General features: G+C 39.9%; 1 protein-coding gene and 2 long non-coding RNA genes across 3 annotated transcripts in view; 1 reads left to right on the top strand and 2 right to left on the bottom strand.

Moving 5' to 3' along the window:
• The window catches only part of LOC132104602 (uncharacterized), a 52255-nt gene extending 32398 nt beyond the window's left edge, over positions 1–19857 (top strand). The window contains exon 3 of the long non-coding RNA XR_009423556.1: positions 19576–19857. This is a non-coding gene — a long non-coding RNA (uncharacterized LOC132104602). The remainder of the gene's footprint in view (positions 1–19575) is intronic.
• LOC132104807 (uncharacterized) lies at positions 1866–3513 on the bottom strand. Its single transcript, XM_059510342.1, has 3 exons — positions 2696–3513; positions 2544–2594; positions 1866–1912 (listed from the first exon to the last, which is right to left on the bottom strand). The coding sequence occupies exons 1-3, from the start codon at positions 3300–3302 to the stop codon at positions 1866–1868; spliced, it is 705 nt and encodes a 234-aa protein (XP_059366325.1). The 5' UTR covers positions 3303–3513.
• LOC132104600 (uncharacterized) lies at positions 14393–18150 on the bottom strand. The gene is made up of 4 exons (XR_009423554.1): positions 18106–18150; positions 17301–17457; positions 16984–17173; positions 14393–14485 (listed from the first exon to the last, which is right to left on the bottom strand). It is a non-coding gene; the product is annotated as an uncharacterized LOC132104600 (long non-coding RNA).
• Positions 19858–25622: the final 5765 nt, after the last annotated feature.

The following is a 25622-nucleotide window of genomic DNA, read 5'->3' as shown; positions in this document are numbered from 1 at the left end:
TCTTCTGGAAGTGTGCTGTTCTCACAAACAGTGTGCTGCGGTGATGATATTGTGGTGCATTCTGAAAGTAAAAATTAAGCCAGTCTTGAGTATTGACAAGTCTCTGCAGCAAAAAGACAGTCATCTCAAGAATACAAAGTTCCTGAGGTGCAGTCAGGGTCAGGGCAGGACAATATGGCCAAAATTTACATCACAATACATTTCTTAATTTCGGTCTATAAGATATCATTCCGATATCAATATTAATTTTGAAATGTGCAGTGCTCGTGTTTATTTAGCAATTTCAACCACCACAAATAAATAAATGTATGGGATAATGTAGCCTATATCCATATTCTATAGCCTAGATCCAGAAGGCCATGGCGGATCAGGTACCTGGGGGGCCATGGCGGAGCAGGCAGCTCAAGGATGATAACCTTGGCCCATAGCCTACCCACCCTTAATTCAGCCATGGCTATATAGCCCCCCCCCCCCCCCCCCCAAAAAAATATTCTTGGGAAAGTCCAGGGTCTTAGGTTCATGGGGGCGCTGAGGAGGAGTGGGCTCTGGTGGGCGCTCAGGAGAAGCTGGCACTTAAGGACACTCTAGAGGAGCGGAGCTGGACGGGACCAGCGGAGGCTCTGGAGGAGGAGAGCTGGACAGAACCAGTGGAGCCAAGGGAGATGAAGGCTCTGAGGGGAGGAGAGGAGCTGAGAACTCCGGGAGAAGTGTCCCTCCTGGTTTGCCTACAGGAACTGATGGGTGCTCAGGAGAAACTAGGGTGAGTTCTGGGGAATCGGCCACAGGGGAGGTTATTTCCGAGGAGCAGGCTTTAAAGGGGACTTGCGAGGTGCGGGCATCTTGATGTTAACGGGGCTTGCCATGGAACCCTCTGGCGGCATTAATCTTGCTTTGGTCAGCGGCACAGACTTTGCCACAGATGGAACCCAGCCTGAGAGAGCCGTGGACGGCTACGGACTCGTGTTGGCCATGGATGGTGGCGGGCATGAGTGCGGGCTGAACAGCGGAGCCACGGACAGTGATTCAGGACTTGAGGCACCGGCGGCTGGAAAATCCGAGCTCAGCTGGGGAACAGCAGGTGGAACTGATAGCGGAGGGGCAGCCACATGTGACGACTGCGGACGGGAATTCGCCTCGTCCACGGTGAAGTCTGATCTGGCGATCCACAGCGCGAAGTTAATGTAATTCTTCAATGACCAGCATGGATCAGCTCTCAGCATGAAGAGATGGATATCTTCCTTCAACCTGCACCAGAATCCCTCCATTAAGGTAAGGTCATCCTAATGCGGCGAGTTGACCATAATTCACAAACTCCTGCACAAAACCCTCTAGATCTTGGCCGTCATGGAGGATAAAAATTGTGGCTCCTGAAGGGCTATGCTCACCATCCCTCGGGTCCACATTAATGGATGCCAGCTCAAGCCTCATCTTCTGTATTGGTTTGATCTTCTGTAATGGTCACTGGTCGGACTAAGAGGTAAGTAAACAACAGCGAAGTTTATTAAACAACAGGACAGCAAAGGAGCTGAGTGGAGATTGTTCAGGTGAGTATGCCAGCACTGAGATTCGTCTAGAGGATGATCCAGGAAATAATTTGATCTTTCTTGCCTTACAGGAGACTCGTAGAGACGAAGAGTGGAGACCAGGACTGACGGGAAACAGACACCTCGACTGGAGAATTGAGCTGGAGACGGAAGGGATCACTGAGGAAGGAGACAGGTGGTAAGATTCATAGGTAGGTAATAGCTTGCTTAGGATAAGGATACCAAGGGTAGAGTCCACGTAGAGTTTACGAGACCAGTTGGTGAATGATTCTGAGGTGTGTGCTTTTATGTGGGGCTTGATGAGTGAGTTAATTGGAGCGCTCATGGGGTGCAGGTGTGCCTGATCAGGAGCCAGGTTTGGGCGAGTGCTGTGATAAGAAGAGGAAGAAACAGACCCATCTGTGACAATTTCGGCATATAGTGTACGTCAACAGACTCCAGATGGTTGAGTTGTCAGCTTCAAAAGAGCAATAAACACTAAGTATATATATATATATAATATGTGTGAGGAGTGGGGCGGGGCCGAGAGCCGTGGGAACGGAGCAAGGCCGGTGGAGTGATTGAAGATGAGCGACACTTGCTCAACCCACCGGTCTCAAGTCCCATGGAGGAGATTGGAAGGATACAAAAGAGTTTTGTGTTTATTTTGGAATTAAAGTCTTTATTTGATTGTCCGCCAGTTCCCGCCTCGGTCCCCGCCCCACTCATCACAATATGCTTTATAAACGCCTTTCTCACGTCTGCTGAATCCTCGCTTTGTGCTTCTAATTCGCTTCAAAACAGCGTTTTGTTTTGTTCTCTCTCTGCGCTCTCAATAATCACACAATGCCGACGTGCTACATCATCCGCTTGAACTGCTTCCGGGTTTCAGAGTCGGCAGACGGGTATTTTGCGGACATTCCGTGAATCAGTCCAACTCATGAACTCAGAAATGGGCAACCGATGTCCCATTAATTGGGCAAACATAAATGGAACAAACTGACAACATGTAATCATTACCTTTCAAACTAGAAGGGGACTCCTCCAAATCACTGTCCACTGTAACTTCCTCTAAAGGTAGAAAATACAGAAATATATAATTTAAAACACAAGGTAATGTTATTCAAAGCATTCCCAAAATCTGAACCCATGTTGTGTACAGTGTATAGTACCTTCTGGATCAATGTTGATTTCATTAAGATTTCGCCCTTTGAAGTCTGCCAAGCGTCCTTTTTCGAGGGCCAGAAAAATTTTACTAATTTTGGCCAGTTGGAGGGTGCCTTCGGGTAACCTGTAAAATTGACGATGAACTCGAATGTCATGGCCTAGAAAGTCTGCCAACTGATCTAGCTCTGTGTTGCTAAGATTAAGAACTTCAGAAAGTGTCCCGATCTGTTTCCTCAACTTTGTTGAAGTAAGAGTCTGAGGATTTTTTGCGCTGCATGCAACAGCAAATTCTCGAATGCAATCAGAGCCTCTGAAAAACGTCATTGCAGATGGACGTGCAAAGAGGAAAGGATTTTCATTTGGTATTCCACACCTACTCCGATTTTCAATAAGCAGGCTGATTGATTCTTGCATGGAAGGTGTGAGAAGCACAGGAACCTTTCTGCCTCTTTTGCCTCTGATTTCTACACGCTTGAAGTACTGACATAGTTTATTTTCTAAATCTGTGAGGGCCATGCTAATATCTGGATGAGCCTCCGATTGGTTGCTGGAGATGTATGCAGACAACGGCATTTGTGACACTTCCCCTTCTCGTCTACGATTGAAAAGCATAACCTGAGTTAACGTGATCTTGGCCAGTTTTGCCCAGTGCTGAGAAGATGGCTGTGTTAACAATAGTTTGCGATAGGTCTTCTCTTGCTCGTCAAGATATATATGAAGGAGTTTAACATCTTCAGTGAATGGAAGTAATTGTGGGGAATTCCACTTTGCTTCCTCCAGTGTTCGCCAGGCTGTTGAAGAAATGTATTCAGGCCATCTAGACTGATAAAGCTGTTCGCAATTTTTCCTGTCTCTTCATCTCCACTAATAGTAGAGTGGCTCTCAATGAGCATTGCGATTTTGTTCAGACTCTGTCCAAGTTTCACAGCCACACTAGCCTTTTCAAATACATTGGTCTCTTCATTGTAGCCAGCAGCCCTTTTAACTGCATTGATGGTATGCATGAAGTTTGTGGGATGAATGAGCTCTTTAATAGATGTAAGTGGGGAAACCTCTCTCGCACATATTAGGAGTCTTCCAAGCTCCCTCATCTTTTGGCGGATGTGTTCATGCATTTTAACTCTTGATCCATACTTGTTGTAAAGATGCTTTCCTAACTCTAAAATGCACCAGTCATTTCTAGTTTCAAGGGCCACTCGGTCCTGGTTCATTGAATTTAACAGCTTCCAAACACCATGAGTTACTCCTGGTGGGGGAGGTTGTGCAAAGCCACAAAGAACCTGGACACGGGTTTTTCCAGGTTTCGGCTTCTCGTCACCAGGCTTGAATTTGCAAACCTTGACATGTCGCCACAGAGTTTTCTTTAAGAAGAGTCCTTTGCAGTAAATGCAGTGCATAAAACTTTCCCCATCCAGGTTCTTTTTGGGCAGTTTCCGCGGAATCATCAGTCCTGCACCTGTATTAATAACAGTACTATTGTAAGCAAAGTTCCCTTTGTTACGTAGATACTCCAGTTGCATCCTCCTTTCTTTTGAGCCCTTTGGATGACTTAATGCTTTCGCTACCTCTACCTCATTTCTATGCTTTCGTTCCAGGTGTCTAGAAATTTTTGTAAAAGCACCGTCACAAAAAAAGCACTGTTGTTTTTTGCTGTACATTCTCAATCCACCTCTCTTTTTAATTATAGCTGGGATAACTACTGATGCTGCGCTGTCAAGAATGGAAGATGTGTCAGGAACTTTGGCTATGTCGTGGTTCTGGGAGCTCCCTAAGTCACCGCTGCTTTTAATGCTGAACTTTTTGATTCTGTTCACAGCTGAACTGGTCCGGACTGGCAAAGTCTGTAACTTTTTTCCTTTACCTTTTGGTGAAGCAATAAAGCTCATGCTACTATCTGATGTGTAACTCTCTGATGTGTCAGGAATATACTCCTCCTCACTAACAGATAACTCATCTTCACTCGAACCATCTGAGTACTCAGCAATCTTCCCTCTAGCCTTGAAAGACAATGACCATTCAGTTCATTTAATCCTCCATCATAGGCTATTCTCTACTCTATTCTATCCAAGCTATTAAAGTAATTAACACTTACTCTGGTGTTTTTTGCTCTTTTGGATGCTGTGGTACAAGCGGAATGTTGTTCACTCATTGCAAATGATGCATGATTCTGTCTGATGTCATCTTTAATGTCTGTATGGTCATCTTTACTGTTTACACTGGACTTTTCAAAGAGATCATCCGAATCATCACAAATCACAGATCTCTAAAAAAACAAACAAAAAACATCAGAATGACAAGTTTTAAATGATCTAGAAAAAAGTATGTTTATCATATAATGAAAAATAACTGTTGCCTTTTTTACACTTTATAATTAATGTGTAAAATCTGTATCTATTAAATCAACATTTGTTAAATGCTCGATCCATGTCTATCAATTTAAAGGGATAGTTCCCCCAAAAATGAAAATTCTATCATTAACATTACTCATCCCCATAAGACCCTTATTCATCTTCAGAAAACAGATTATAATAATTTTTATGAAATATGACCTTTTGCCTGCCATTCGAACTTCAGATGGAGGGAAAGAAAGCACTTGGATTTCATCAAAAATATTTTAATTAGTGTTCTGAAGATTAACAAATGTCTTATGGGTGTGAAACGATATTCATAATAGTAACTTGCATTTAGAAAACAGATTTTAAGAAGGTCCAAAAGATGGTCCTCTTTCAATTTTTATTTGTCCTTTTAAATTTACTTCACATTATTGAGCTAAAAATAGTGCAATTTAGGTATGGGGCAGGTAAAAACAAACGGAAGAAAATATACAAATAAATACCTTTTCAAAAGATGTCATAATTTTAGAACACAAAACCTCATCTTCGCTGTCCGAATAATCAACCAAAGGCTGTTAAGGACAAAAAAGAAAGAAAAATATGAAAATGAAGTGGAAGGGAGAAAATCCCTGTCAGACAGAGACCGAGACAAAGACACAGAGAGAGATAATAAATACACATACCTCAGCTGTGAATCGTGAAGTGCCTGCAGTAGTTACAGAATCCTCAGAGCAGTTCTCTATGGCTGTCATGTTGTCATCATCATTGCATGGAGGCTATAATAAAGTTGTTTAAAAAATAGTTACAAGTCATCACTTATTAGACAAGGTCCCCACTATGCTAAACCTGTGAAATGTGTGTATTTGTTACCAAAGGGTTTGTATGGCTTTCCTAAAACTACAGGTCCCCACTACGTACATTACACTGGAAACAGTGTGCAAGACTTTCCCAAGTCAAAACCACATGTAATAAATTAATAGACAGACAGAAATAGACAGGCACAGACAGATAAAGAGACCGACACAGACAGGCACAGATAGATAAAGAGACCGACACAGACAGACAAAGACCGATAAAGAGACTGACACAGACATACAGACAGATAAAAGAGACCGACAAAGACAGAGACAGGCACAGACAGATAAAGAGACTGACAGACAGAGACAGATAGGCACAGACAGATAAAGAGACTGACACAGACAGAAAAACAGACATATAAAGAGACAAATACACAGACAGAGATAATAACACTGGAAACGGTGTGTAAGACTTTCCCAAGTCAAAACCACATATAATAATAGACAGACAGACACAGAGACAGGCACAGACAGATAAAGAGACTGACACAGACAGAGACAGGCACAGACAGATAAAGAGACTGACACAGACAGAAAGACACAGACACATAAAGAGACAAAGACAGACAGAGATAATAAATACACATACCTCAGCTGTGAATCGTGAAGTGCCTGCAGTAGTTACAGAATCCTCAGAGCAGTTCTCTATGGCTGTCATGTTGTCATCATCATTGCATGGAGGCTATAAAAAAGTTGTTTAAAAAATAGTTACAAGTCATCACTTATTAGACAAGGTCCCCACTATGCTACACCTGTGAAATGTGTGTATTTGGTACCAAAGGGTTTGTATGGCTTTCCTAAAACTACAGGTCCCCACTACGTACATTACACTGGAAACAGTGTGCAAGACTTTCCCAAGTCAAAACCACATATAATAAATTAATAGACAGACAGAGACAGGCACAGACAGATAAAGAGACCGACACAGACAGACAGATAAAAGAAACCAACACAGACAGAGACAGGCACAGACAGACAGAGAGACTGACAGAAATACAGACAGATAAAAGAAACCAACACAGACAGAGACAGGCACAGACAGATAAAGAGACCGACACAGACAGACAGATAAAAGAAACCAACACAGACAGAGACAGGCACAGACAGATAAAAGAGACTGACACAGACAGAGACAGGCACAGACAGATATAGAGACTGACAGACAGAGAAACAGACAGACAGGCACAGACAGACAGACAGAGACAGATAAATAGACCGACACCGACAGGCACAGACAGATAAAGAGACCGACACAGACAGATAAATAGACTGACACAGACAGAGACAGGCACAGACAGATAAAGAGACCGACACAGACAGAGACAGGCACAGACAGATAAAGAGACAGACAGACAGAGACAGATAGAGAGACTGACAGAAATACAGACAGATAAAGAGACCGACACAGACGGACAGACAAATAAAGAGACAAAGACACAGAGAGAGATAATAAATACACATACCTCAGCTGTGAATCGTGAAGTGCCTGCAGTAGTTACAGAATCCTCAGAGCAGTTCTCTATGGCTGTCATGTTGTCATTATCATTGCATGGAGGCTATAATAAAGTTGTTTAAAAAATAGTTACAAGTCATCACTTATTAGACAAGGTCCCCACTATGCTAAACCTGTGAAATGTGTGTATTTGTTACCAAAGGGTTTGTATGGCTTTCCTAAAACTACAGGTCCCCACTACGTACATTACACTGGAAACAGTGTGCAAGACTTTCCCAAGTCAAAACCACATATAATAAATTAATAGACAGACAGAGACAGGCACAGACAGACACAGACAGATAAAGAGACTGACACAGACAGACAGACACAGACAGATAAATAGACCGACACCGACAGAGACAGGCACAGACAGATAAAGAGACCGACACAGACAGATAAAGAGACTGACACAGACAGACAGACACAGACAGATAAATAGACCGACACCGACAGGCACAGACAGATAAAGAGACCGACACAGACAGATAAATAGACTGACACAGACAGAGACAGGCACAGACAGATAAAGAGACCGACACAGACAGACACAGACAAATAAAAGAGACAAAGATACAGACAGAGATAATAACACTGGAAACGGTGTGTAAGACTTTCCCCAAGTCAAAACCACATAATAAATTAATAGACAAACAGAGACAGGCACAGACAGATAAAGAGACTGACAGAGACATACAGACAGACAGACAGAAAAACAGACAGACAGACACAGACAAATAAAGAGACTGACACAGACATACAGACAGATAAAAGAGACTAACAGACAGAAAAACAAACAGACACAGACAGATAAAGAGACTGACACAGACATACAGACAGATAAAAGATACAGAGACAGAAAAACAGACAGACAGACAAATAAAGAGACTGATACAGAGAAAGACAGGCACATACAGATAAAAGAGACTGACACAGACATACAGACACAGACAAGCACAGACAGATAAAGAGACAAAGACACAGAGAGAGATAATAAATACACATACCTCAGCTGTGAATCGTGAAGTGCCTGCAGTAGTTACAGAATCCTCAGAGCAGTTCTCTATGGCTGTCATGTTGTCATCATTATTGCATGGAGGCTATAATAAAGTTGCTTAAAAAATAGTTACAAGGCATCACTTATTAGACAAGGTCCCCACTATGCTACACCTGTGAAATGTGTGTATTTGGTACCATAGGGTTTGTATGGCTTTCCTAAAACTACAGGTCCCCACTACGTACATTACACTGGAAACAGTGTGCAAGACTTTCCCAAGTCAAAACCACATATAATAAATTAATAGACAGACAGACATAGACAGGCACAGACAGATAAAGAGACCAACACAGACAGGCACAGACAGATAAAAAGACCGACAGAGACAGATAAAGAGACTGACACAGACATACAGACAGATAAAAGAGACCGACACAGACAGAGACAGGCACAGACAGATAAAGAGACTGACAGACAGAGACAGATAGGCACAGACAGATAAAGAGACCGACACAGACACAGACAAATAAAGAGACTGACACAGACAGACAGACAGACAGACAAATAAAGAGACTGACACAGACATACAGACAGATAGAAAAACAGACAGACACAGACAAATAAAGAGACTGACACAGACATACAGACAGACAGATAAAAGAGACTAACAGACAGAAAAACAAACAGACACAGACAGATAAATAGACTGACACAGACAGAAAGACAGATAAAAGAGACTAACAGACAGAAAAAACAAACAGACACAGACAGATAAAGAGACTGACACAGACATACAGACAGATAAAAGATACTGACAGACAGAGAAACAGACAGACACAGACAGATAAAGAGACAAAGACACAGACACAGATAATAAATACACATACCTCAGCTGTGAATCGTGAAGTGCCTGCAGTAGTTACAGAATCCTCAGAGCAGTTCTCTATGGCTGTCATGTTGTCATCATCATTGCATGGAGGCTATAATAAAGTTGTTTAAAAAATAGTTACAAGGCATCACTTATTAGACAAGGTCCCCACTATGCTAAACCTGTGAAATGTGTGTATTTGGTACCATAGGGTTTGTATGGCTTTCCTAAAACTACAGGTCCCCACTACGTACATTACACTGGAAACAGTGTGCAAGACTTTCCCAAGTCAAAACCACATATAATAAATTAATAGACAGACAGAAATAGACAGGCACAGACAGATAAAGAGACCGACACAGACAGGCACAGACAGATAAAGAGACCGACACAGACAGACAGAGACAGATAAAGAGACTGACACAGACATACAGACAGATAAAAGAGACAGACACAGACAGATAGACACAGACAAATAAAGAGACAAATATACAGACAGAGATAATAACACTGGAAACGGTGTGTAAGACTTTCCCCAAGTCAAAACCACATAATAAATTAATAGACAAACATAGACAGGCACAGACAGATAAAGAGACTGACAGAGACATACAGACAGATAGAAAAACAGACAGACAGACACAGACAAATAAAGAGACTGACACAGACATACAGACAGACAGATAAAAGAGACTAACAGACAGAAAAACAAACAGATAAAGAGACTGACACAGACAGAAAGACACAGACAGATAAAAGAGACTAACAGACAGAAAAACAAACAGACACAGACAGATAAAGAGACTGACACAGACATACAGACAGATAAAAGATACTGAAAGACAGAGAAACAAACAGACACAGACAGATAAAGTGACTGACACAGAGAGAGATAATAAATACACATACCTCAGCTGTGAATCGTGAAGTGCCTGCAGTAGTTACAGAATCCTCAGAGCAGTTCTCTATGGCTGTCATGTTGTCATCATCATTGCATGGAGGCTATAATAAAGTTGTTTAAAAAATAGTTACAAGTCATCACTTATTAGACAAGGTCCCCACTATGCTAAACCTGTGAAATGTGTGTATTTGTTACCAAAGGGTTTGTATGGCTTTCCTAAAACTGCAGGTCCCCACTACGTACATTACACTGGAAACAGTGTGCAAGACTTTCCCAAGTCAAAACCACATATAATAAATTAATAGACAGACCGACGGACAGACAGAGACAGGCACAGACAGATAAAGAGACGACACAGACAGAGACAGACTGACAGACAGAGAAACAGACAGACAGGCACAGACAGACAGACAGAGACAGATAGAGAGACTGACAGAAATACAGACAGATAAAGAGACAGACACAGACGGACAGGCACAGACAGATAAAGAGACAAAGACAGACAGAGATAATAAATACACATACCTCAGCTGTGAATCGTGAAGTGCCTGCAGTAGTTACAGAATCCTCAGAGCAGTTCTCTATGGCTGTCATGTTGTCATTATCATTGCATGGAGGCTATAATAAAGTTGTTTAAAAAATAGTTACAAGGCATCACTTATTAGACAAGGTCCCCACTATGCTAAACCTGTGAAATGTGTGTATTTGGTACCAAAGGGTTTGTATGGCTTTCCTAAAACTACAGGTCCCCACTACGTACATTACACTGGAAACAGTGTGCAAGACTTTCCCAAGTCAAAACCACATATAATAAATTAATAGACAGACAGACATAGACAGGCACAGACAGATAAAGAGACTGACACAGACAGGCACAGACAGATAAAAAGACGGACACAGACAGACAGAGACAGATAAAGAGACTGACACAGACATACAGACAGATAAAAGAGACCGACACAGACAGAGACAGATAGGCACAGACAGATAAAGAGACCGACACAGACAGACAGACACAGACAAATAAAGAGACAAATATACAGACAGAGATAATAACACTGGAAACGGTGTGTAAGACTTTCCCCAAGTCAAAACCACATAATAAATTAATAGACAAACAGAGACAGGCACAGACAGATAAAGAGACTGACAGAGACATACAGACAGATAGAAAAACAGACAGACAGACACAGACAAATGAAGAAACTGCAGGTCCCCACTACGTACATTACACTGGAAACAGTGTGCAAGACTTTCCCAAGTCAAAACCACATATAATAAATTAATAGACAGACCGACGGACAGACAGAGACAGGCACAGACAGATAAAGAGACGACACAGACACAGACAGATAGAGACTGACAGACAGGCACAGACAGACAGACAGAGACAGATAGAGAGACTGACAGAAATACAGACAGATAAAGAGACAGACACAGACGGACAGACACAGACAGATAAAGAGACAAAGACACAGAGAGAGATAATAAATACACATACCTCAGCTGTGAATCGTGAAGTGCCTGCAGTAGTTACAGAATCCTCAGAGCAGTTCTCTATGGCTGTCATGTTGTCATCATCATTGCATGGAGGCTATAATAAAGTTGTTTAAAAAATAGTTACAAGGCATCACTTATTAGACAAGGTCCCCACTATGCTACACCTGTGAAATGTGTGTATTTGGTACCATAGGGTTTGTATGGCTTTCCTAAAACTACAGGTCCCCACTACGTACATTACACTGGAAACAGTGTGCAAGACTTTCCCAAGTCAAAACCACATATAATAAATTAATAGACAGACCGACGGACAGTCAGAGACAGACACAGACAGATAAAGTGACTGGGACAGACAGAGACAGACACAGACAGATAAAGTGACTGAAACAGACAGAGACAGACACAGACAGATAAATAGACCGACACATACAGAGACAGGCACAGACAGATAAAGAGACTGACAAAGACAGACAGAGACAGATAAAGAGACTGACACAGACAGAGACAGGCACAGACAGATAAAGAGACTGACAGACAGAGACAGGCACAGACAGATAAAGAGACTAACAGACAGAGACAGGCAGGCACAGAAAGATAAAGAGACTGACACAGACATACAGACGGCTAAAAGAGACCGACACAGACAGAGACAGGCACAGACAGATAAAGAGACCGACACAGACAGAGACAGGCACAGACAGATAAAGAGACTGACAGACAGAGACAGACAGGCACAGACAGATAAAGAGACCGACACAGACAGACAGACACAGACAAATAAAGAGACAAAGATACAGACAGAGATAATAACACTGGAAACGGTGTGTAAGACTTTCCCCAAGTCAAAACCACATAATAAATAATAGACAAACGGAGACAGGCACAGACAGATAAAGAGACTGACACAGACATACAGACAGACAGAAAAACAGACAGACAGACACAGACAAACAAAGAGACTGACACAGACATACAGACAGACAGATAAAAGAGACTAAACAGACAGAAAAACAAACAGACACAGACAAATAAAGAGACAAAGACAGACACAGATAATAAATACACATACCTCAGCTGTGAATCGTGAAGTGCCTGCAGTAGTTACAGAATCCTCAGAGCAGTTCTCTATGGCTGTCATGTTGTCATTATCATTGCATGGAGGCTATAATAAAGTTGTTTAAAAAATAGTTACAAGTCATCACTTATTAGACAAGGTCCCCACTATGCTAAACCTGTGAAATGTGTGTATTTGGTACCATAGGTTTTGTATGGCTTTCCTAAAACTACAGGTCCCCACTACGTACATTACACTGGAAACAGTGTGCAAGACTTTCCCAAGTCAAAACCACATATAATAAATTAATAGACAGACCGACGGACAGACAGAGACAGGCACAGACAGATAAAAGAGACCGACACAGACAGACAGACAGACAGATAAAGAGACTGACAGACAGATAAAAGAGACCAACACAGACAGAGACAGGCACAGACAGACAGAGAGACTGACAGAAATACAGACAGATAAAAGAGACCGACACAGACAGGCACAGACAGATAAAGAGACTGACACAGACATACAGACAGACAGATAAAAGAGACCGACACAGACAGACAGACAGACAGACAGATAAAGAGACCAACACAGACAGAGACAGGCACAGACAGACAGAGAGACTGACAGAAATACAGACAGATAAAAGAGACCGACACAGACAGATAAAGAGACTGACAGACAGAGAAACAGACAGACAGATAAAGAGACTGACAGACAGATAAAAGAGACCAACACAGACAGAGACAGGCACAGACAGACAGATAGAGAGACTGACAGAAATACAGACAGATAAAGAGACCGACACAGACGGACAGACACAGACAGATAAAGAGACAAAGACACAGAGAGAGATAATAAATACACATACCTCAGCTGTGAATCGTGAAGTGCCTGCAGTAGTTACAGAATCCTCAGAGCAGTTCTCTATGGCTGTCATGTTGTCATCATCATTGCATGGAGGCTAAAGTTGTTTAAAAAATAGTTACAAGTCATCACTTATTAGACAAGGTCCCCACTATGCTAAACCTGTGAAATGTGTGTATTTGGTACCATAGGTTTTGTATGGCTTTCCTAAAACTACAGGTCCCCACTACGTACATTACACTGGAAACAGTGTGCAAGACTTTCCCAAGTCAAAACCACATATAATAAATTAATAGACAGACCGACGGACAGACAGAGACAGGCACAGACAGATAAAAGAGACCGACACAGACAGAGACAGGCACAGACAGACAGAGAGACTGACAGAAATACAGACAGATAAAAGAGACCGACACAGACAGGCACAGACAGATAAAGAGACTGACACAGACATACAGACAGACAGATAAAAGAGACCGACACAGACAGACAGACAGACAGATAAAGAGACTGACAGACAGATAAAAGAGACCAACACAGACAGAGACAGGCACAGACAGACAGAGAGACTGACAGAAATACAGACAGATAAAAGAGACCGACACAGACAGAGACAGGCACAGACAGATAAAGAGACTGACAGACAGAGAAACAGACAGACAGATAAAGAGACTGACAAACAGATAAAAGAGACCAACACAGACAGAGACAGGCACAGACAGACAGATAGAGAGACTGACAGAAATACAGACAGATAAAGAGACCGACACAGACGGACAGACACAGACAGATAAAGAGACAAAGACACAGAGAGAGATAATAAATACACATACCTCAGCTGTGAATCGTGAAGTGCCTGCAGTAGTTACAGAATCCTCAGAGCAGTTCTCTATGGCTGTCATGTTGTCATCATCATTGCATGGAGGCTAAAGTTGTTTAAAAAATAGTTACAAGTCATCACTTATTAGACAAGGTCCCCACTATGCTAAACCTGTGAAATGTGTGTATTTGGTACCATAGGGTTTGTATGGCTTTCCTAAAACTACAGGTCCCCACTACGTACATTACACTGGAAACAGTGTGCAAGACTTTCCCAAGTCAAAACCACATGTAATAAATTACTAGACAGACCGACCGACAGAGACAGACAAAAGAAAAGAAAGACTGATAGGCAGAAGGGATGTCATGATTACATAAGGAGTACTCCATTTTAAAAATGTATGATTACTATTTTAACTGTTGATTAACTGGCAAAATATCCGAAGTGGTGCATTCCATGGATGAGAATCCATGAAACGCTTTAAACCACTTCCTAAGGCTGCACTATGCATTTAAACCATTTAAAACTCTTACTTTAGCAAAGTGCTATTGTGAATTCACTAAGGCTGCTATTCCATTAAATAAAAGATAAATTAAACCTACACTAACACAGGACAATACATTATCTTCCTAAATATTCTGCTCATAGAAAATTCATCACGTTGAAAAAAACTAAATTAAAGCAGTTTGCATGTTTTGATGTCCACATGTTCTTGTTCAAGAAGTGACAGTAGCTGTAGCAATTCTATTGTAAAGAAATAGCCAAATGTTAATGATCAAGTGAACATTTGAATTAATTGTTGTTAGACAATATTAAATAAGGATTGGATAAAACTTAGGCCAGTTTCACAGACAGAGCTTAGACTAAACCAGAATTAGGCCACAGTTCAATTGACCACTCGCAATACCTGCCCACCCTTAGTTACTGTTGCTATGGATGACAAACAATGCCCCTCACACTACACACGTTCTCAAGCAGTAAAAAAATACAATCGCAAAGCAAAGAGAAAACTGACAACACATCAACAGAAAAGACAATGCGGGGGGGGGGGCTGTTTTATAAAAGATGCTAAGAAAAGTGGTGATTAAAGTCCAAAATCTGACTTGAAATAACCTAACAAATCAATTGGGACTAAAGCTGTTTCATAAACGACAATTTAAGCTCACGCAGTCTCACTAATTTGAGCCAGGCTCAATGAGTCAGGATAATTTAATGTGCACACATAATCGTAATTTTATGACAGCACTAACTGTAAATCAAAAGCAGTCTATGAGTCATGAGTTAAATGTGTGTTCCTCTTATCAGTTAAAATGTATTCTGATACTATTATTTATTTTATTATTTACCAACTGTATTTGTTTTTTTTGTGCCCAAAATGTAATGACCTTAAAAAAAATAAAAAAAAATTATTGGGCACAAAACACCAAATACAGTTGGTTGTAGCCTATATATTCATTTATTTGATTAAGTTACATATTCTGTATACTTTTATTACAGCTGCATTGAAAACAGATGAGCGTTACCGGGGTTATGTCCACAGAATAAGCACACATTTTAACATATCATTTTATTAAATCACATTCAGTATTTTAACTTAAGCGCTGCAACAAAGACTATTAAAGGACTTTGGCTGCAAGCCGTGCATATAGCACCGAACATGTACTCGCAAAACAAGTACTTTAAAGGATTTCCTTATCTTATTTCTGTTACTATAGGCTTAAACCTTGTCTGTGAAACTAGGGGATAGTACACTTAAAGGGATGCTCCAACCCAAAATGAAAATTTAGTAATTAATCAATTACCCCCATGCCGTTCCAGACTTATAAAAGCTTTTTTCGTCTTTGGAACACAATTTAAGACATTTTAGAGGAAATCCTTGTCACTTCCTAGCATTCAGGTTGAACCACTGATAGCAGATGGAGTACTCTGACGATGTCTTTCAAACTTTTCTGGACCCTGATGCTGTTATTTACCAGGCAGTCAATGGGACAGTCACAAGACTCCCGGATTTATTATAAAATGTATCTTAAATTATTTTCTGAAGATGAACAGAGCTTTTAAAGGTTTGGAACAACATTGTACCAATGGTAATGACAAAAATTTCATTTTGGGGTGGAGTATCCCTTTAAGTTATGATTATATATTTTTTAAATATTACATTATGTATTCTAACATTTTTGTTCAATAAAACTATATAACTTGCTTTGATCCTTGATTGAACCAAAATTTTTATTGCCTCATTGCTGTTATATATGTATTTTAAGCCTTTGTAAAGGCTTTTATTCCCTTAGATAAATTTGTATTACCACAAAAAGAAAAAAAAAAGTTATTCATTTGACGTTTCCATGCAGGTATGACATTGTTGACAGGTGATGCAATGACACCACTACACTGGTTAAAATAACTGATTTCTTTTGGTTTCAAACATTCTTGGAAACATTAGGGATAATGTATGGAGGTCAACAAAAATATATAGCATTGTTCTAGTAATTTATTTATATATTTTAATCTAAAAAAAAATGCACATACTGGGTCTTTAATTAGAAACTTTCCATTTCCTCTACTGTACAAATTATAAAAGTAGTAAAATAAATTTTGCCAAACCTTTCTCCAAGGCCAGTGACTTCCTCCATAGTCATATGTGAGTTCCTCTCCAGGAATGATATCTCTTGCAGCGAATAGGCACAAACAGGGTTTTCCCTCAACGATAATCCTTTTCATTGTACAATTTGGGTTTATGTGATCATCATTTATAAGGCGGCCAAGGGTGCCATCCTCATGAGTTGCATCAATGCTTCAGGAAACAAAAATTGATCGTTTAGCCTAACAAACTACAACAAGAAAAATTTGGATTTGAACAAAATGAAAATTACTTTTTTTTTCTGTAAATTTTCAAATGTATTCAAACAAAAAACAACTACCTCCACTTCTTGTTCTGCCAGATGAAGTCAAACATAAAAAAAAATTCTTGATTGGCCTCTCTTCTTTGTTCGGCTTCAATTAAGGTGATCATTTCACCCCTATATTCGACAACAAAATCTCCTTTAATAAAAGGAATTAAGGCAAACACTCCACGACCTGAAAAAAGGGGGTAAATACAATTGTTGATACAATTCCTTGTAGACCTGTAACTAATAAATTGATGGTTAGCCAACTGTAAACAACTTTTATGCTTTTTAATAGTTTAACCAATGTATTCAACATTCTTTCATAGTTCATGCTTATTTCTTTCATTAATTTAGATACTATCACAAAGAGCAATTTAAAACTGCTAAAACAAACAAACAAACACAATATCCTTTATATCCCAATGGACCCAGATCCCATAAAATAATCATGGTTCATATAATCAATATTTAGTGTTTTTAAACCACTTAAATCATAGTTAAAACGTATGTGATTACTGTAAATGTACCACTCATAACGTTGCCAATTCAGAAACCCAGTCTTGCTAGCAATACGTTACCTAGGCCTTACTATTCAGTACTAACTTATAGGCTCTTTGCTATATCGTGGTAACAAAAATAAGAAATCATTCGCTGCCTTGTTTATTCGTGGCCACGATTTGCTGTTTTATTCCCTGGTGTTAGCAGTTTCACAATTCATTCGTGGAAGACTTCCTATTCATGGCCATGAAATATATTTATATTTCCCGCATCATGTGGGGAGCGCCATAGTGCTAATCACAATCAGTCACGACAACATCTAAGTTCTTTACAAACCTACCTTTATAATCGTTTATGTGTTTGGCCTCCAGTGCGTCGGTCTTGTCAATGCAACGGAGAACATGATCTTCCGCTTCTTTTAACGGTTTTATTCTTCTCGGTCTCATCTCAACAGGCTGCCTCAAGTCGCTCCTCCGGTTCCAGTGACTCAGAGAGGTCACGCGGTCTCACAATCTCCCGCCACGCCGCACTTTATAACACTTTACAATACCAGTTACACGCACAAGTAAACACTTTCAATTATATAACGACGTGAAATTTAAGTTTATCAATAGTTCATTCGCCACATTCAAAGATTCTGATTCTGATAAAACCTTTAACGTTAATTAATCGCATTAGAAAACTCCATCACATAAACATACTTAAAATAATTCGAATTTGTGATGTTTATTTGTTAATATTATATTACATAATTCAATAAGTAGGTTAATTACCTGTAAGAATGTACTTTTCCCGTTGACAGACACTGTTTAAAGTTGGTTTTGTCGTTTAATTAAGCGACTTGCGCAAGAGCAGTTGAAAAAAATGTGTACCTTCATATATTACGTCATGTGTGTGTGTAGAGGTGCAGTTCCGCGACCCGGCTACAGGGGCGCTGTAGAGCAGCGCAGCCACACACACTCACACACAGAAATCCGGTTTTTGTTCATGGAGGGGATCAAGAAAAAAACTGTACTAGCCATATCAGCACCGCCTCCTGAGCCGATTACAAGCAAAACATTGTGGGGACCGGGGATTTGGTCCCCACTATGTTTTCGGTCCCCACTATGTGAGTGTGCTAACGTGTTGAGGACCCCACTATGTAATAAAAACAAACACATATAGAAGCACATATACACACACACAAACACACACACACACACACATATATATGCACATATACACACACACACACACACACATATATATAAGCACATATACACACACACACACATATAGAAGCACATATACACACACACACACACACACATATATATAAGCACATATACACACGCACACACATATAGAAGCACATATACACACACACAAACACACACACACACACACATATATATGCACATATACACACACACACACACACATATATATAAGCACATATACACACACACACACATATAGAAGCACATATACACACACACACACATATATATATAAGCACATATACACACGCACACACATATAGAAGCACATATACACACACACAAACACACACACACACATATATATGCACATATACACACACACACACACACACATATATATAAGCACATATACACACGCACACACATATAGAAGCACATATACACACACACACACGCACACATATATTCTGTTGACTAAAATAACTACTAGAATATTTTATGACCTTCATGACAGAGAAAAGAGAGAAACAACATTTATTTCTATATTTATACTTTGTATTGAACTTTGTATTGTATTAAATTAATATTCTTATTGTCTTTATTTGCAGAAACCTCCACTATATCTGTGTCAGGAGAAAACAGAGGAAACGTCACACTCAAATGTGAACATGAGGACAGTAATATTGTTCAGATTAAGTTATTCACTCCGTCAGAAATCATATCTGTGTGTCAGACTGAAGAATGTAGAGGACGAGTGTTTAAAGAAGGAAACTGTGACGTCGTCATCAAGAATCTGATCTTCAGTGACGCTGGGAAATACACTTTGAGAATCGATTACAATAATGATCAGACAGAGCTGAAGTCAAATAATGATCAGATAGTGCCGAAGGAACGAAAGCAGTGGACGTACCATCTTCATATTCATGGTGAAGACTAAACTGATCAAACATCAGCATCTGCTTCTTTAAATGATTACATTTGGTCACCAATCATAAATCTGTGTTTATGGTCTTGATTGATTGACAGCATTATAATAATGATTAATATCTTTCTGTTTCTCCTCAGATGAGATTTCTGTGAAAACAGGCGAGGAGCTAAAGATGTCTGTTCTGGTGTTTAATGCTGATAAAGTGAAGACAAACTCTAGTGGAGAGTGGAAGGAGGTTTGGACGAGAGGTCACGGGGTTCAGAGCGACCGAATGAATGATGATACTGATGGAAATCTGATCATTAGTAACTTTACAGCCAGAGACACAGGATCATACAGAGTTCTGGAGCCTTCAGGAGAAACCTTGATCACAGTCACAGTCAGAGGTGAGAGAAGCTCAGTGATGTGTAGAAATATTATCTTTAAACAGCAAATTCAGACTAAACTGTGAGACTAACCTTTCAATATTCTGTACAGAATCAAAGGAAAAACTGGAGCACACTGTTGACACTAAATATGATCGTGAGTGAAACAGGAGGCATTGAGAGCTTCACAATGCAATTGTTTGAATGCAGCTGAATTGTTGACTACCATGGACTCGTTTAATTTTGTACAGCACGTTTCTGCCCCCACCCATAAAAAAGGCCACACATTAGATTTGGTCTTCTCTTGTGGCCTAACCATTGATAAACTGAGTGTGGAGGATTTTCTAATTAGTGTTAAAGTTCCCATAATCACTGTGTGTTCTACTGAATTTTCAATGGTGTTGTCTTGGTCGTCCTTCACTCCTGTCAGCCTACAGGAGGTGAAGACCTTAATAGGAAATATGAAACCGTCTTCAAGCCCTGCTGATATTGTCCCAACACCTCTATTGTTGAAAATGTTTGATATTGTTGGCCCCTGTATGGTAAAAATAATTAACCTGTCACTTGCATCTGGCTCAGTCCCCAACTACTTCAAACACGCTGTGGTAAACCCGATCCTTAAAAAGCCGAATCTTGACCCCTCAGAACCTCATAACTATAGGCCCATATCAAAACTTCCATTTATTTCAAAAATTTTGGAAAAAGTGGTGGCAAGCCAGCTGACCTCCTTTATGGAGCAGCACAACTTGTTTGTTATTTTTCAATCTGGTTTTAGAAAATTGCACTCCACTGAAACAGCTCTTATTAAAGTCTCTAGTGATGTGATGATGGCAGCGGACACTGGCCGCTACACTGTACTTGTACTTCTCGATTTGACTTCCGCTTTTGACACGGTAGATCACAGTATACTGATCAAACGGCTTCACAATGAGATGGGACTATCTGGATCTGTCCTCCAGTGGTTCTCTTCCTATATTCATGACAGAACCTTTAATGTCGCTATAAACAATGTACAGTCAGATGTGACCAATTTGACCTGCGGAGTGGCACAAGGGTCAGTTTTGGGCCCTATTTTGTTTTTACTGTACATTTTGCCACTTGGTCATATTATGGGTTGTTTTAAGGATGTTTCATATCATCTCTATGCCGACGATGTCCAGTTGTACTGTTCTTTCAATGATGCTGAGTTCCATCGTTTATCACTGTTTTTAGAGTGTGTGTCCTCCATTAAAGACTGGCTGGCCTCTAACTTTCTGCAGATAAATGCAAGTAAAACTGAAACACTGATCTTTGCTCCAGACCACAAGATCCCGCTGATCAAACAGCACCTTGGCTCTCTTGGCTCTTCTGTTAAATCCAGTCTCAGAAACCTGGGGGTTGTGTTTGACCAGGCCATGTCTTTGGAGATACACTCAAAACAGCTTGTCCGAAACTGCTTTTATCACCTTAGGAATATCTCTAAAATACGCAAAATGTTGTCAAAGAAGGATCTGGAAATTATTATTCATGCTTTTATATCAACTAGACTTGATTATTGCAACTCTGTTTTTACCTTCTTGAATAAGTCAGCCTTGAACAAACTGCAAATGGTTCAAAATTCTGCTGCTAGACTTCTAACTGGTGCCCCCAGAAGGTCTCATATCACTCCCGTTTTATTAGCTCTCCATTGGCTCCCTGTAAAATTCAGGATTGATTTTAAGATTTTAGTGTTGACTTATAGGGCATTAAACAGTCAGGCCCCACAATACATCAAGGACCTTTTGACCCCGTACTCCTCAAGCCGCACTCTTCGGTCCTCTGGCCAGAACCTGCTTATGGTCCCAAAAACTCGCTATAAGACCCGAGGGGACCTGTCTTTTCAGTCTGTTGCCCCCAGACTGTGGAATGCCCTGCCTCTGTCTCTGCGTCTGGCAGACTCTGTTGTCTCTTTTAAAAAAGATTTGAAGACTTGTTTATTTAAGAAAGCTTTTGGTTGATGGGTTTTTTCAGTAGTGTTACTTTGATTTGACTTATGTATATACATTTTTATTGTTTTGTTCTACTTTTCTTGTGTACAGCACTTTGTGATTTTATCTGTGAAAAGCGCTTTAGAAATAAACTTTACTTACTTACTTACAAATCTGTTAAAGAGTGAATGTGAAACTAAAAGAAGTGCTCTGTCTCTACTTTTCTCTTCAGCTGTCGTCTCTTGGATTGCACTGACTGTGGTTGTGCTTCTGCTGGCTCTGATTCTGACTGCTGTCACGTTACACAAGCGTCTGCTCAGAGGTGACCTGCGGTGTCTCTCGAGGAGGACAAGAGCCCCAGAAGCACTGAGGGCCCATAATGATGTCTGCTGAGGGCCCCACAGACTCTGATTAAACTGGAGAGGTGTGCAGGACATTAGTGACCTCACTGCTGAACACTGAACTCACCAACACTTCAACAGATGTGTAAAGAAGCAGAAACATCAGTAGAAACGGTTAGAAACAATATGTGTTCAAGAACTGGCTTCAAATATCAGACGTGTGTGAATCCCTCAGACTCGATGAAATCAAAGTCTGAAACTAAAGAAATCATGTGTTCATCACACAGTTCAGGATTTTCTGGTAAATCTGTCAGATCTGAGCAAAGTCTAGCAGCACACACTGACTGAAGGAAAATAACTTCATCTCAACATTATGACATTTATTCAGCTCTTATTTGTCATTTGTCCTCAGAGTCAACAGATCTGCAGAAGATTCTCTCAACATATTTCTGCAGTATGTTTTTAATTTTAGTGTTTATGCACATTTGGGCTGGGGCCTATCTCTGTTTGTTAACTGTATCTGCATTTACTATTAGACAGTGTGCATGTAAATATGTATATTTTTACAGTTTCTATTTAAATCTATATGTTTTAAAGTTTTTTTGTTTAATAGAGAATTCACATTATTCTTGGTAAATCTGCTTTGAAACAGTATTTATTGGGAAAAACTATATTAAAAAAAGCATTTTTAAGACAGATTTTTGTAGTTCTTGTTTTATTGGTTTGTATGAATTAAAGCTGATAGAGCACACATCTTCAGCTCAATCTGTTTTGACAGAATAACCAGCAGAGGACAATAAACACCTCGAGACTCAACCATTTTCTCTCTGAAAGCTCTCAGCTGTGTGTGAATTATACTTTCACTTTCGTTTTTACTTCAATCTCTAAACGCTGTGGTTTATGAAATTTAGACAGACAGAATATAAAACTCACGCAGAACTTTAACAATGTAAGTTTTTATCCTTCTGCCTATAAAGCTTTTGTTTTTGTGTTATTATACTAATACTTGTGTTTTATTTGGGGAAAGAGTTGCCTGCTAATAATGCTAAGGATATGTGTGTTTATCATTATGATGATGATTTTTATTAGTGAATTATTCATGTAATTCTTCACTGTTTACTGATTGTAATCAAATGATTTGTTGGTAGCAGGTTACTGAATTGGAGATTTGTGTTTAAGATCATGTGGAGGAAGATTACACTGAACGCTCAGCGTCATTTATGTTTATTAATTGTAAAAAAGTTTGATTGGGAAATACTACTGGCATATCTAGTATTATATGTATCTATATTCAGAAGCAAACACATTGCATCTCTGTTATCAGAAAGTTAAGAGACATTAATTCACGCTTATTAATATTCAAATGAAGGCCTGAAACTTGAGAGAAGATATGGATAATATTAATAGCTTTCCCATGCATCTTTAAAAAAAAATTAGTGGCATGCTATTGGTCAAACAAGCTTACAATCATTATGAAAACAACAGGTGAACAACACAAACACCGCACATTTCAGGCTTTTTAAAAATCTTGGCTGAAAAAAAAAACATGAAATGTTCTCATTATTAAATGAATAGTTAGGGTTTTGATTGTAGCCTACTTGTTTTGTTTACAAACATGAAACTGATGAAGCGGAGCAGAGCTCAAAGATGAAAGCGTTCTGCGGCTGTCACGTGACCTGTGAACCCAAGCTGTGTGACGTCACTGACACCAGACTCAAAACACTCAGCACATCGAACAGTTTTGCTGATTGTAAGCTCCATTCTCTGTCAACAGCTCACATTGGCGAGAAAAAAAATGTTTGTGTTCTTTTGTAAAGAAGATACAAAATGAAATGCAATGAAAAATAACGTAGGAATTAAACATTCTATTTGTGTGTGAAGACACAAGTCTGATGCAAGTAAAATATATACAGTGATGACCTTATTTTGCAGAGTGTGTTTGTGAGATCAGCACCTTGGCTGGTTTAAACCGGTCATGGATAAATAGATATAACACTAGAGTTTCCAGTAGATGGCAGCAAGTCTGCACCTTATTGTGATTGTAGTATAACCATAGACTATAAAAACAGGTTTAAACCTGTCATGGATTAATAAAGTCTCCAGTAGATGGCAGCAAGTTATAATATCTGCACAAAGGACACATCGATCAGCTGCTTGATCTCTTCTTTAGAGAAAACTGTTGATTTTACAATTGAACAAGTATTATTATTAGAAATTAAGATTACCCCAGAACGCATTTCTAGCCCACCCCCACACTTATCAACAATAATAATCATAAATGGTGACTAATAATTATATATTTATTTATTTATCTTTTTTCATATGCTTTATGACTTCACACTGGACAAATGCAGCTAAGATGAATACATCTAAATATTCAGTCAAGTAATGAATGAATGCATGTGTTAATGAAACAATTAGACTATATTTTATTTACTGACAACAACAGAAGACATTAATAAATGAGTAAAAGAATAAATACAAGTCAACAACAGATGAAACAAAGCTTTATTCAAACACTGTTCTGTTTATGAAAGTGAACAGACGGTGACCCCACATCTGTCCATCAGGTCCTGAATCTGATCTGATGAGAGAGAGACATCGAGTCCTGTCTGAGAGCACAGAGAGGATGAGGAGGACCATGATGAAGACCCTGAACATGAGCAGGAGAACATGTGCAGGACGATCTGAATCTGATCATGATGAGAGAGAGACATCGAGTCCTGTCTGAGTGAACAGAGAGGATGAGGAAGACCAGGATGAAGATCCTGAACACGAGCAGGAGAACATGTGCAGGACGATCTGAATCTGATCATGATGAGAGAGAGACATCGAGTCCTGTCTGAGAGCACAGAGAGGATGAGGAAGACCAGGATGAAGATCCTGAACACGAGCAGGAGAACATGTGCAGGACGATCTGAATCTGATCATGATGAGAGAGAGACATCGAGTCCTGTCTGAGAGCACAGAGAGGATGAGGAAGACCAGGATGAAGATCCTGAACACGAGCAGGAGAACATGTGCAGGACGATCTGAATCTGATCATGATGAGAGAGAGACATCGAGTCCTGTCTG

This window comes from Carassius carassius, chromosome 25 (assembly GCF_963082965.1).
Source record: "Carassius carassius chromosome 25, fCarCar2.1, whole genome shotgun sequence".
Lineage (NCBI taxonomy): Eukaryota > Metazoa > Chordata > Actinopteri > Cypriniformes > Cyprinidae > Carassius > Carassius carassius.
This window is presented reverse-complemented; position numbering and strand designations above follow the sequence as displayed.